General features: G+C 38.1%; 1 protein-coding gene across 2 annotated transcripts in view; it reads right to left on the bottom strand.

Annotated features, from left to right (window-relative positions):
* The window catches only part of LOC115220409 (dual specificity mitogen-activated protein kinase kinase 5), a 57,766-nt gene extending 47,452 nt beyond the window's left edge, over nucleotides 1–10,314 (bottom strand). Inside the window, exons 1-3 of one of the 2 annotated variants that reach the window (XM_029790529.2) lie at nucleotides 9,808–10,314; nucleotides 5,277–5,325; nucleotides 2,187–2,254 (exon numbers count right to left, since the gene is read on the bottom strand). In XM_029790529.2, the coding sequence (XP_029646389.1) occupies nucleotides 2,187–2,254; nucleotides 5,277–5,325; nucleotides 9,808–9,906 (216 nt within the window). In that variant the 5' untranslated portion in view covers nucleotides 9,907–10,314. The remainder of the gene's footprint in view (nucleotides 1–2,186; nucleotides 2,255–5,276; nucleotides 5,326–9,807) is intronic. The other variant, XM_036509863.1, reaches the window with a different exon arrangement.
* Nucleotides 10,315–15,439: the final 5,125 nt, after the last annotated feature.

The raw sequence follows: 15,439 nt of genomic DNA, 5'->3' as shown, positions 1-15,439 counted from the left end.
CCCTTGAAGTCATTGGTCACTGTGGTTGTAGAGTGTTTTGTAATATCATTGGGTGATGTGAGGGTGTCTCTATTGGCCATGACCTTTGAGAGGCAGTAATACTCCTAGTGGACAGTTGGCAGGATTTCAACAATTGCAAAGGTGAGTATTGATTACAAATTGCATGTTTGTTTCTATAAAAACATGCAATATTGGAAGCAATGTTATCTATACTTGACGGCACTGCCTTTTTTGGCATGCCAAATATGCACTGATAACTAAGTGGCATTAATGACCAGCTTTAACACTTGAAGTGTTTCCACTCATTATCTGCTGCTGTTGAATTATTAGTACTCCAATATGACCAGAACTAACCAATAGGGGTTGAATTCTCTCCGCAATAAAGAAGCTATTTTGTTTTTTTTTCCCTACTTTGTTGTTGAATCTCTGAAGAGATGCGCATGTTTTCACATCCACAAAACTTTATGTAAGATGAGGATCCAAGTGAATCTTTTACTCACAATGAATATAAGCTTAACTATATGAGTTGTATGCTACTTCCATTTGGTTGAGATGTCTGATGCCTTGTACTCAAGAAGACCTCTACTCCACAGCAGAAATGTTAAGACCGGTCTCTCTGGTGGTGTAAAACACCCGTGTGGCTTCCACACAGAAGTGCCTGTGCAGTGCCATGTAAAAGTGTCCCTGCAGTGCCACATAAAAGCATCCATGTGGTGCACTTAAAAACTCCTATGTAGCACCACGTATAAGAGCCCAGAACACTCTTTAAAGTGGTTGTTGTTAGGAAGGGCATCCAGTCATCAGACTGGAGTCTGGTGCAGCTCCTCAGCTTTCGTCAAACCGTTCAGCCATCATGGATAATGGATATTAAATGATGATGAGGATATATATATATATATATATATATATATATGTATGTATGTATGCATATGAATACAAAAGGGATTAAAGTATCCAGGCAGATAGTGATAAAGCACTCAGTTTTAAATGAATTTGGTTAACAATATCAAACGATCAGATACCAGTAAATGCAAGTAGATAGAGAAAAATTACATCTTTAATAGTAGAATTCACCATACGAAGCTGACGATTATTTCTATTGCATCAACATATTTAGATACAGAAAATGTCATTCAAATTAATATACCTGAAAATATATGTTAACACAATGTTTTCAAGGCAATCCAAACTTAGGTAAATTCAAAGTGAACTAAGGAAATATTTCCAGTTCATGTCCGTTGCCAGCCTCGCCTGGCCCCCGTGCCATTGGCATGTAAAAGCACCATCCGCTCGTGTCCGTTGCCAGCCTCGGCTGTAAAAACACCATCCGTTCGTGGCCGTTTGCCAGCTCTGTCTGGCACCTGTGCAGGTGGCACGTAAAAAGTACCCACTACACTCACGGAGTGGTTGGCGTTAGGAAGGGCATCCAGCCGTAGAAACACTGCCAAATCTGACTGGGCCTGATGAAGCCTTCCGGCTTCACAGACCCCCAGTTAAACCGTCCAACCCATGCTAGCATGGAAAACGGACGCTAAATGATGATGATGATGATGATGAACACATACAAAAAGAACGCTAAGAAGGAATACAATCTGGGAAAAGTTATTTTTGTATGCAACTGTTTGTGATGTCAGTGGATAATGAAATCATAATTGAAAAATATATGTACAGATCCTGAAAAAGTTAATTTACTCCCACCTCCTCTATGTAGGCAAAATTGATCCCATTTTGTGAACCTTGTTCTAGACAGATGTTTTGACAAGGACTAGGGACCCATCACTTTCCGTGTTCTTACTGTTTGCTTGAGCACCATTTCAAGTATTTCTGTCCCTTTATTGATCATCAATTTACAAATATTTTTGTGTCTCTGTATACGATAGTTTCATGCTAGTATCCACGAGTTTCAACACAGCTGGACTATGTTTTTCAATGAGATGTTCCTTGTAAGACAGTAGGATGCGATTTGAGGAAAATTTAGCTTTTATTTCTAATGGCTCCCCTACTGACCTGTGCGGTCTTGGGATTCAGAGCCTGTTCTTTTTTATTGAGACAACAAAAACCAACATAAAAGCAACAACAGCATCAAGTGCTTCACCTCACCAAGAATAAAGAGGGACAGTCATGGCTGGTAGGCTTTTGATCAAACAACAACAACAACAACAATAAGAAAAATAAATTCAACTCACACTAGTTAACATAGTCTGCAGCTCATCATCACTGCGAACGGTAATTCTTTCACCGTCTTCATCATCATCTGGAATGGAAATGAAAGTATAGAAAAAAGTGGAGGAGAAATGTAGCTAAGAATATGTGTATGTGTATGCATATGTTTATGTATTTCTTTGTGTGTGCGTGTGAGTGTATGCAAGCGAGCGTCTTCATACATGTTTTAAGAAAAGTATTTTTGTGTCTTCTGAGGTGGCGGAAATGTGAAATCTTTTAGAAATGGACCTGTGGGAAGTTGTTGCATGATAAAATGATTTGAACTTGGAACCAGGAAGGCAAATCAGTTCGTCTGATGCTGTTTCCTTGGCTATTTCACTGCCCTAGTAAATAATAAACATTACTCATTTGTAATAAAATTGCTTGTTTCTATTAAATGCAACACCAAAATTAAAATTATCAGTCACCTGTGCTGCTGCCATGTAAAAAGCACCTGTGCAGGTACCACATAAAAAGCACCTATGCTGGGCCATGTAAAAAGCACCTGTGCAGGTACTACATAAAAAGCACCCCTGCTGGTGCTACATAAAAGGCACCCATGCAGGTACCACATAAAAAGCACCTATGCTGGGTCATGTAAAAAGCACCTGTGCAGGTACCACATAAAAAGCACCCCTGCTGGTGCTATATAAAAAGCACCTGTGCAGGTACCATATAAAAAGCACCCGTGCAGGTACCACATAAAAAGCACCCGTGCAGGTACCACATAAAAAGCACCCCTGCTGGTGCTACATAAAAAGCACCTGTGCAGGTACCACATAAAAATCACCTCTGCTGGTGCTACATAAAAAGCACCTGTGCAGGTACCATATAAAAAGCACCCGTGCAGGTACCACATAAAAAGCACCAGTGCAGGAACCACATGTTTAAAAAAAGCACCCCTGATTCCTGGTGGTACCACATAAAAAAGCACACCCTGTGCAGGTACCATATAAAAAGCACCCCTGCTGGTGCTACATAAAAAGCACCTGTGCAGGTACCACATAAAAATCACCTCTGCTGGTGCTACATAAAAAGCACCTGTGCAGGTACCATATAAAAAGCACCCCTGCTGGTGCTACATAAAAAGCACCTGTGCAGGTACCACATAAAAATCACCTTTGCTGGTGCTACATAGAAAGCACCTGTGCAGGTACCACATAAAAATCACCTCTGCTGGTGCTATATAAAAAGCACCCGTGCAGGTACCACATAAAAAGCACCCCTGCTGGTGCTACATAGAAAGCACCTGTGCAGGTACCACACAAAAATCACCTCTGCTGGTGCTATATAAAAAGCACCTAAGCTTGGCCATTTAACCAGCACCTGTGCTGATGTCAGATGGAGGTGGGTGCAAGTAGTTGAGAAGGAGAGTATCAAGATTAAGGACAAGATGGATAAAGTTCAAGAAACATATCCATCGTCATCATCATCATAATTTAATGTCTGTTTTCCATGCTGGCATGAGTTAGATGATTTGGTTACAGCTGGCAGGGTTCCAGTTGTGTGTCTTGGCTTGGCTTCTACAGCCCTTCCTAATGCTGACCACTTTAAAGAGTGTACCAGGTGCTTTTTATGTGGCACTGGCACTGGTACTGTGCCAGCACAGGTGCCTTTCTTTATAATGAAACTGATTATCTCACCTGTTACTTCATTTATTAAACCCTTTTCACAAGGCTGACCCTGGGAGATGAAAGGTAAAGCCAAGTCCAAAGTTTGAAGAGAACTCACAACAATGAGGTACTGAAGCATGAGGCACAACACTATTTTGTCAAAGCAATCCCAATCGTTATGAGGCATCCTCTTTACAGCTGCTTGATCTGTTTGTCATAGCAGTCAAATCTCCCTCAAATCGCACCTCTAATGTTTTTAGAAAGGAACGCTACATTGTGTAATGTAATTCCTGTTCACCTCCACATCATTTTAATATCCACATTCCCATCCTTGCATGGGCTAAATGGAATTCATTGAGGCAAATTTCCTATGGCCGGATGATGCCCTTCTTGTCATCAAACCTCATCTGTTTCCAAGCAAAGGTAACGGTTCCACAAGGCTGGACATGTTTTCAGGGAAGTTTCAAAATGAACAACAAGGTTTATTTTACCATGTCTATTCAAGAGATGTAGCAGTGTGGGGGGTGGAGGTGACAAACAAATATCAGTCAATAAATATATTGGTTTCAAGTTTTGGCACAAGGCCAGGAATTTTGGGGGTGGGGTTTAGTTGATTAAATTGACCCCAGTGTTCAACTGGTCCTTAGTTTATCAAGCCCCAAAAGGATGAAAGGCAAAGTTGACCTTGGTGGATTTGAGCCCAGAACGTGCAGATGAAATACCACTTCGTATTTTGCCTGGTAGGCTAATGATTCTGCCAGCTTGCCACCTTAAAATCAATAAAAATATTGAAACACCTGCTTTGGTATCTTAGGCACAGGAGTGGTTGTGTGGTAAGTAGCTTGCTTACCAATCACATGGTTCCGGGTTCAGTCCCACCGTGTGGCCTCCTAGTGTTTTCTACTATAGTCTAGGGCTGACCAAAGCCTTGTGAGTGGATTTGGTAGACGGAAACTGAAAGAAGCCCGGCGTATATATATATATATATATATATATATATATAATATATATATATATATATATATATATATATATGTGTGTGTGTGTGTGTGTTTGTGTTTGTAACCCCACCGTCACATGACAACAGATGTTGGTATGTTTAACCGATAGAATAAGTACTAGGCTTACAAAGAATAAGTCCTGGGGTCGATTTGCTCGACTAAAGGTGGTGCTCCAGCATGGCCGTAGTCAAATGAATGAAAGATGTAAAAGAATAAAAGAAAAGAAAGAAACGATGTACTGCTAACTACTGCGGTAACCCACAAGCTGTTTTGTTCCCCCCCCCCGCCCGCCACCCTCTTTCTCATAGCCACTAAACTGAGAACGTCCGACAGAGATCATAATTACTGCCTTTTCACCACTCGTTAAGCAAAAGGCAAAAAAAAAAAAAAAAGAAAGTTTGATTAATGATTAATCGTTTTAAGAAAAGGAGAAGGTTGTTCAAGAAGGGAGACAACTCACAATCAAATGCTGTCAGTGATTTATTCTGTAACACGTTACCGATCACTTCCTGTGGAAGATAAGACAAGAGAGTTAAGAGAAGGAATGTACACGCAGCATATATTAGAGTATTCGAAGTGATTAGTAGTATAATTAATATAATGGCGATCATTCGGTACTAGTAACATAACTGTCACTTATAAACCCACGCGGGTTTATTTACATTTCTAAAGAAAAAAGATACCCTTCACCCCACCCCTAACCCTAACCCCACATATATAAAAAAATAAAAATTTTACGGAAAGTGACGATCTTCTTCAAATGTAAACAAATACACGTGATGTAAATGGGACTCATATCGAAAGAATGCCAATTTCTATTTGTTCTTCATTCGTTTATTACTGTTCTTATTCTAACTCATGTCCATTGTCCGGAAATCTTTCGTCACACATCTGTGACCTCTTCAGCGACACTTCCGTTCTAGTGTGTGCTGTTGTTTCGCTTGACTAGTATAATTTAACCCCTTTCATACCAACCTGCCTGGGACTGCCTTTAGTCTTATAAATTAAAACCGTCCATAAAAATTTTAAGTTAATTTACATAGGTGCAGGAGTGGCTGTGTAGTAAGTAGCTTGCTTACCAACCACATGGTTACGGGTTCAGTCCCACTGCGTGGCACCTTGGACAAGTGTCTTCTACTATAGCCACGGGCCGACCAAATCCTTGTGAGTAGATTTGGTAGACGTAAACTGAAAGAAGCCCGTCATATATATATGTGTGTGTATGTATATGTTTGTGTGTCTGTGTTTGTCCCCGCACCATCGCTTGACAACCAATGCTGGTGTGTTTACGTCCCCGTAACCTAGCGGTTTGGTAAAAGAGACCAACAGTCAGTACTAGGCTTACAAAGAATAAGTACTGGGATTGATTTGCTTGACTAAAGGCAGTGCTCCAGCATGGCTGCAGTCAAATGACTGAAAGAAGTAAAATAATAAAACAATCCCAAACACCAACTTAATTACTAAATCCTTCATAATTGTCAAGATTTATTGAAACAAAATCAGTGCATTTCAACAGAAATTTGGTGACAAAAGCATTAAAATTAATTAGTAGAATAATTGTTAGTAAGTTTTTAAACCTTTGGTTATGGAATTTTATATATATATATATATATATACGGAGAGTTTACAAAAAAAAAAAGACGAAGACAGGTGGTGTAGAAAACAAACAGATGTATTAGTATAACGCTCAGGAATAGAAAAAGCCTTTTTATGTTTCGAGCCTATGCTCTTCTACAGAAAGGGACACAGAAAAAACAAGGAGAGACAAAAATGTGTGTAGTGGTTAACGATCTTTGATGGCGACTGATATATAAGATTAATCAGCTGAAATTGCGAGGATGATCTGGTTCTTGACTGAAGATTAGAGGCTTCGAATGACCCGTCCGTTTTCGTATTGTCTATTTGAATGTTTTGCGTTCTTGTCCCATTTTGTATTTTTATACATATATATATATATACATACACACACATACATACATCATCACCACCACCACCATCATTATTATTATTTAATGTCTGTTTTCCATACTGGGTTAGGCCATTTGACAGGAGCTGGTCAGCTGCCCGGACTCCATTATCTGTTTTGGGATGGTTTCTCAGGTTGGATACCCTTCCTAATGCCAACCACATTACAGAGTGTACTGGGTGCTTTTATGCAGCACTGGCACAGGTGCATTTACATGGCACCAGTATGGGAGCTTTTTATGAGGCACCAGTACCCATGTACCCTAGCTGGGGAGGGATGCAAGGGTCAAGCTTGTATGCAAAGACAACCATACTTTTACTTAGCTTGGCCTGTTTTCTCAAGCAAACCAGCCACCAATGAAATGAACAGGGCTTGCATAACCTGAACTACAGTTCCTTGTACTCATCACTGGGTTTGAAAGAAATTAAATGAGTCTAGAGTGTATAAGCAGTGGTGGACACTGGTTGTTGTCTCTCATGCCTCATGGTATGGTTATGTGGAGTGTATGGATAAGGACAGATTCATAAAGAAGTACCATTCTCTAATGCTGGAGGGACCCTGTGGAAGGAGTAAACCCAGGAGACATGGGATGAAGTGGTAAGGAATGATCTTCAGATGTTGAGCCTCACAGAGGACAAGGGACTAAGATCTCTGGCGATTTGCTGTGTTTGAGAAGACATGTTGAGCTAAGTAAAATTGTGGCCATCCATACATGCAGGCATGCTCTTTATGATCATAACACTCCACCACTCACACACAATCTGTCATCTTCCCAACATCCTCCCATTCCACTACCCATGATCACCACCCATTGCAGGCCCCTCTGCTCTCCCTCACATGCATATCTACTCACTCTCCATATCCCACCTCAGCCACTCCATTTTCTCGTACCATCACTTGTCTTCTTCATCTCTAAACATCTCCACCCCATACTTATGGAACATAACCCTCTGGATCTGACCATTTTAAATGCTAAAGGGTTAACTTGCCACTCTGTTTACCATAAAGATCTGACTTTGGGTGGCTTTAGGAATTTCACTCTGTTGCAACCATTTGGGCAAAGTATCTGATCTGAAGTTATCATCTTCCATTTCTCTTATCCATCTCTGAAACACTGCAAACTGCCTCTCCTCTTTTAACTAAGCCATAAAAAATCTTGTATATTTCACAGTAATGGAATCACTTCCCTCTACAGATACAACAATGGTAAATGATAATTTATGTACAATAATGGTGCAGCTCTGAATTTTTTTGCAATAAAACTGCATAAAACACGTGCATTTGTTGTATTGTTCTAACTGCAGTTGAAGACTGCTTCAACACTGCAGTAATTTACTTGACATCGATGCTGTAGATGATGATGATGATGTTTTAATGTTGAATTTCCATGCTGACATGTGGGTCAGATGGTTCACTGGATGTGCCAGGCTGGAGGATAGTGTTGTGCCCCATAAATCTATTGCGCGTATGATTTCTACGGCTGGATAGAAACCTTACTAATACCAACCACTCTACAGTGCTTCTTTAGTACCAGCACTAGTGAGGCTGACGACATGTAGCTTACAAGACTAAGATTGCCTTTGATTGTGTGGGACTACAAGAGAGATGGAGGCAGCTTTGTGCTTGGTAATTCTGCAAGTTTAATGAAGTATAAAAAGTGTCCAGGAATCCCTGTTTAGGGAAAACAAATTATAGGATTATAGGATTGTAGTCATTAACTATAAGTCAACTGTGATCAAGCAAACCAGTTACCAAAAACTTTTTTGGCATAACTATTCTGTATTCTTATGGGTTTCTAAAACCGTGAATTCTAATATGTCTTCAGTTCCTTTTAAGATGATAGGATTAGATTGTCTGTTGTATCTAGCAAGATCAAACACCATGTAGAGTTGCATACCATCGTTGAAAAACCAGTCAACACATTTTGACTGTATTTTGAACAGGTGTCAAGCATGCTATATTCTAAAGGTTTAATTACTGATTGGTATAATTATTCTAGGAATTGTTTATGTGAATTATTCTGACATAATCTAATTTATCACTTTTACTTATTATCCAACAATCAATGTGTTAATATGTGTATACCTGTGAACAACAGAGTTGCATGTGCTTACGTATTTGTGTGAGTGATGTCACACACACAAATACAAGAACTTGTTAAAGTTTATGGGCAATAAATTGGTTACACTTCTAAACTATGCTATAAGGTATTAAACATTCGATTTAATATAGGGACTTTCTCCATTCACTGTTATTTTGTCTATGTTTATAAACGAGTATTTGAAAAAGAGGAGGCGCAATGGCCCAGTGGTTAGGGCAGTGGACTCGCGGTTTCGATTCCCAGACCGGGCGTTGTGAGTGTTTATTGAGCGAAAACACCTAAAAAGCTCCACGAGGCTCCGGCAGGGGGTGGTGGTAACCCCTGTTGTACTCTTTCACCACAACTTTCTCTCACTCTTACTTCCTGTTTCTGTCGTACCTGTATTTCAAAGGGCCGGCCTTGTCACACTCTGTGTCACGCTGAATATCCCCGAGAACTACGTTAATTACACGTTAATTACACGAGCAGGCTGTTCCGTTGATTCGGATCAACCGGAACCCTCATCGTCGTAACCGACGGAGTGCTTCCATCCATTTGAAAAAGAAAAAAAAAAAAAAATCGATAATTTAAACACACATTATAAAGAGAAGAAAGTTATCAAAATATCATTGGAAGTGTGTGTTGGTGAGTTCCTGTGAAAATATATTGACATGTAATAATGTTTATGGTCTAAACTTGTAAACATACCAGAACATAAACCTATATGTTTAGATGTCATACGAATGTTTATTTTGATATTTGTACATGTAAATGATGCGATCACACAATTCTATGTATGTGTGCGTGTGTGTTAGTATATATATATATACATATATATATATATACATATACATATATATATATATTTATATATAAGCACACACCCACAATTCTTCCTCCCCTTCATGTCGATCGAATAAAATGTAACATTGAAAAGACACTCACTAAAGATTGTCTAAACGTCATCAGATCAGGTCGAACCATCCAATCCATGTCTTGTTCCGTCTCAGTTCGAATCCGTATTGTCAATAATGGTAGACTCATTTCTCATGTGGTTGTTTTTATTTTCATCGATGAACAGATTACAAACACCAGCACAAGAAATAAAACTTACCCGGAAACGGTGATTCAGCAAAAACCATCCCAATAGGCAAACATTACCGGTTATATCATCTGATGAAATTTTGTGCTATAAAGTAGAATTAAAGAATATATGAAAATACAAGCATTAGAGCTAACGTGGAAGCAGATACAATACGTTAGGCATGGTCGCTCAACCTACAAGAAAATAGCAGCCAAATTTTCAAACTATACGAATGTATGATAAGTAATATAAGTAAAGTTTAAGACGGAATTTTGGAGTTGCTATTATTACCATATAGGGATAAAAGAAAGAAAGAAAGAAAGAAAAAACACATAGAAGTGGAGGTCAGAAACGAATGACATTTGAAAAAGAAATCTGGGCGATGCTTCGGTATATGTACACACGTGACTTTGTTTACATTCCTGAAGATAGCAGAAACTCTTTTCTCCCACCCCTAACCCTAACCCTAACCCGGATCTTTTCGGTTTGAACGGCAGTTTTTTCTAGCGGTGTCATATGAAATTGTCACCCATAATTATGACCCTAGTATCGATCTATTGTATTTCAATCTCTTTTAGGGTTAGTTAGGGTTAGGGTTAGGGGTGGGGGGAAGGGTATCTTCACAAATGTAAATAAACCCAATCTGTTTCTTAAATGAGGGACATATTCATACGGCACAGAATGTTGTTTACCTCAATGGACGTCAGTGATTGGTTGAAATTGCAGAAAAAAAAAAACAACCAATCTCTTACAAACTATAGAATTTTCTCAATAAAGCCAAGAGAAAAAGATGTTTTATAAACACATTCTACCAGTATACGAAGTTTAAAATTTTTTAGTTACCTAGAAATTATGTTAAAAACTGCCGTTCAAACAGAAAAGATCCCCTAACCCTAACCCCCCATATATAAAAAAAACCCCACTTTTTTAAAATGTATCCGGTACTTCCGGTACTTACACCGGTATATATACCGAAGGTTCGCCAAAATCAGAATTGGAATTCCTATTCTATGAAGCAAAAAATGAAAATAAGAAAATCCATTAAAGAGGGCACGGGTAACTAAAGTACACACACTCACAAACATATTCATATAGGAGACGAGCCAAGAATTGAATATTCTTTTTTTTTTTTTTTCTGTTGGTGATCTTTGGTAAAAGTCACATAAATGCCGCAATCAACGCCTGATTGTTTGGCATTTTCTGTAAAGAATTTGTTTACTTATTGACCTTTATTTTCATGTCCTGTTGAAACCGTCATTAACTTTCGAGTCTGCGAGGGAGCTGACAAGCGAAACACAGGTTCGCACACACACGGATTTTCAGATATTACACATTCATATCTATGTGTATGCGTAGGTATACGTATATATGAATGCATCCCCACTATTAGTACTATTTTGTTACGCGCATCTTGTAAACAGTATGAACTGTGTCTAAAGCGGATACGCATGGTGTATCCGAAAGAGTGTGTCTGTAGAACAAGAATGGAAGGTTCTGTGACAGGGTCCTTCATCTCCGGCCCCGGTTTGCTATCTTACTTCAAATACCATCTGAAGAGCAAGATGGGGTTGGAGAGGAGAACCCTGCCGCCGAGTGAATATGAGCAACGATGGAAGGATGTGATGGAAATGGTGGGTGTTAGTAACCCAGCTTAATCACCGAGGAAAGGAAAAGCGAGCTGCTGGGCCTTATAGGCTGCCGGGTTCATTCTTTTTCCTTCTTTGTATTCTTTGCTTCTTCTGTTTCTGGTTTTATTTTTAAAAAAATTCTAGTGAAAAGCTTTTAAATTAATTATTTTATTAAATTATATATAAGTAATTTTTTATTATAATCATTCGAACTCATCCAACATTTTGTATTTGTCTGTCTTGTAATGCCCCATTCTCTGTTCCAATCCTATGTGATCCTAATAAAGATTTCATCACTCCGCTATACACATACAGTTTGTAAACATGACAAGTAAATAAACACGTAGATGGGCGATCTTTCATTATAAGAATGAATGCCCAAACGTGAAATTTAACAAAGTGAATATCGCCTCGTCTTTGGACACACGCGGGGATCCGAAATGGCGGCCCCCGTCGCCGTACAGATGAATCTACATCCGACCATGAAGTGGGACGCCGAAGATATAATGGAAGCGTTCAAGAAATTCAACAAATTCAAACAGAAAACTCAACTGGCTTTCAAAAGCTTCCTGGGAGGTACAACTGCCGATGAAAAGGTAAGCTACATCCTTTTATGGACGTGAGAGAAGGGCCTACACCTATTCAATAGTTCAAACATGTCAGAATCGGATTGCAATAATCCAGACACACCTTTAGAGAAATTTGAAAGGCACCTAGAGCCCAGATCAAACCATGGAATTCATAGGTACGAATTCCAGGGCCTGAAACAAAACCGACAAAAAACGATTGACAGCTTCCTGTCCAGACTAAAGAACGTGGGATCTTTTCACTTTGACCGGCAGATTTTTAAAATAATTTCTTTGTAACTAAACACTTTTAAACTTTGTATACTGGTAGAATGTGTCACATAAAACATCTTTTTCTCTTGGCGTTCTTCAGAAAATTCTGTAGTTTGTAAGCTATTTCTTGTTTAATTTCTCGTATTTAGGCAATTTCAATTCAACCAATCAATGACGTCTATTGAGGTGAATACAATTACTGCTGTTGTTTGTCAACAAGTTCAACAAAAACTCCCGGCGGAAGGACATAAAAAAAAAACGTTGAACACAATGAGAAACGAAAACATAAAAACAAAAACATGGGAACGAACTTTTTTTCAAACAACGAAAAAAAAAAAACAGAGTACAAGACATTCAACACAAGGAAAATTACCCTTCTTCAGTTGTCCCTGTTTCGTCTACTCCGCATTCCGAAGGTAAGGACAAGACGCAACTTCGTTGAAACAGCCCTTTCCGTAAAGCAAATTAAATAAAATTTGGGATGATTTGCGGAGGGGTAAAAGTAGTAACAAGAACAGAACAGTAAGAACAAAACAAGACAGTAAAAACAATACAAGTAAAAACAGTAAAAGACAGGGACGAAGAGTATAACACAGTAAAAACAAAGGATGAGGGCAGTTAAGCCATGACGATGGAAAAATTATTTTGAACGCATTAAGGAGACAGCTTATGAGAGAGACAGGATAAGCCGTCTGGTCTCGGTGAAGAGAGCAGTTGGAAAGATGGCTTCCCTCAGGTCACGTGTCAGTGTCGAGGAGGAGTAAGAGATAGGGAACGGTGAAGGGGAGAGGAGAAGAATAGGGAAGGGTGGGAGAGAAAACCAGAAAGGATGAAGAACAAGTGAGGGAGAGAGATAGACAGAGGAGAATTAGTAAAAATTGAAGAGTGCGCATCATAATAATTAAGATAAAACTTACTTGGAAAAGGATGAGTGACGTTCGGTCACACAATATATAAATAATATATAAATATATGCATATATACACACATATATATGTATGTGTGTATATACACATATATATGTATGAATATCAGTATATATATATATATATATAATATATATATATATATATATATATATATATATATATATATATATATATAAGGATGAAAAGGAACACACGAGTTGATATATATGAAAAAATAAGTCAAAATAGAAAATGCTAAAATAATTTTATAAAGAACATTTCAGTACCGGTTCACAAGTGTGAACAAGAGAGACAGAGCAAGACAGAAACAAGGAAAATGCCACTTATATTTGAACACTATACAAATATTCCTTTAAAAAAACATTTCTTTTAATTTTTCTAAATTTAATTATTTAATCGTTACAGTTGAAAAGGTCTCAAAATGACTGAAGCCGGTACTGAAATGTTCTTTAGAAAATTATTTTAGCATTCTCTATTTTTTCATATATATATATGTAGGTCCCGGGTTGATTCGGGGTTAACCACAGTAAATAAGGTACTCAATACATAGCAGAGTAAAATTAATTTATTATATAGAAGGAGCTTCTACAGGACTAGAACTGTTTCATTCAAGAGAAATCATCAGGAAGCTAGTTAACAAGAATTGTATTGGCATTTATACATTTAGGCAGGTTTAAAGGGGTGGTGGTGGGGGACTTTTTGAGGGTAGGCATAGAGCAAAAATATCATACTTGGGGGAGTGGTCAAGGAGTCAGTGGTAAATTAGATAAAAGAATAAATAAAAGAATAAAAAAATATATAGAAAAATATATAGAAGAATAGAGTTTTAGGTAAATAAGGAGATTCTCACTTATACATATACACATATGTATATATATACACACACACACACATATACATACACACATACATACACACACACATACAAACGCATACTCAAGTAATAAATAATAAGTAATAAGTAATAAATAATAAGTATATATACTTGGCGTTAGGAAGGGCATCCAGCTGTAGAAACATTGCCAGATTAGACTGGAGCCTGGTGCAGCCTTCTGGCTTCCCAGAACCCTGGTCGAACCGTCCAACCCATGCTAGCATGGAGAACGGACGTTAAACGATGATGATGATGATGATGATATACATGCAGTTACCCTTTATACAGACGGAAACATTCATATAAACATACACACACACACACATATATATATATATAATATATATATATATATATATATATATATATATATATATACACATATATATATATACATACATACACACATATACACACACACATATATATATACATATACATGTAGAGTTATACGTATGTGCATATATGTAGATAGCTGTATATATGTATATGTATATGTATATATATATATATGTGTGTGTGTATTGTGTGTATGTATGTATATATATATATGTATGTATATATATATATATATAAGCAAAATGACTATTACGATGAGAAAAGATGCAATGTATTTGAGTGTGATATAACCGAAGATGATTTGATGGCCCACATCCCATCCCAGTCTGTTGATATTGTTCATTAATTTTTGTTTTACATCAATCCATCCTGATAAGATGCTCAAGTGTTTACAGAACATAAAGAAGGTAAAACAAAAGTTTTTCATAAGTGGTAGTTGTGGTGGTGATAGTGATTATGGTGATGTTACTGGCAGTGGTGTTTACACTAGCTGCAGCTAAAAATATTTCTAATCATGCACGTACCTTCATAAATTGTGCAAATAATGTTTAGATTGACTTTTCTTGATGAACACTATAATAGAAAATAAAATCATACTTTATATATATATATATATATGCTGGCGTGACTGTTGTAGTAAGTAGCTTGCTTACCAACCACATGGTTCCGGGTTCAGTCCCACCGCTGGCAACTGGCAAGTTTTCTACTATAGCCTTAGGCTGATTATGGCCTGTGAATGATTTGGGGTAGATGGAAACTGAAAGAAACCCACCAGTGGCATATAAAAAGCACCTTCTGAACATGGTCGATGCTGGTGCTGCCTGACTGGCTCCGGTGCCGGTGGCACGTAAAAAGCACCCTCTACTCTCTCAGAATGATTGGTG

This window comes from Octopus sinensis, linkage group LG16, assembly GCF_006345805.1.
Source record: "Octopus sinensis linkage group LG16, ASM634580v1, whole genome shotgun sequence".
NCBI classification, from domain to species: Eukaryota; Metazoa; Mollusca; class Cephalopoda; order Octopoda; family Octopodidae; genus Octopus; species Octopus sinensis.
Note: the sequence above shows the minus strand (reverse complement) of the source record. Positions and strands in the feature narration are given on the sequence as shown.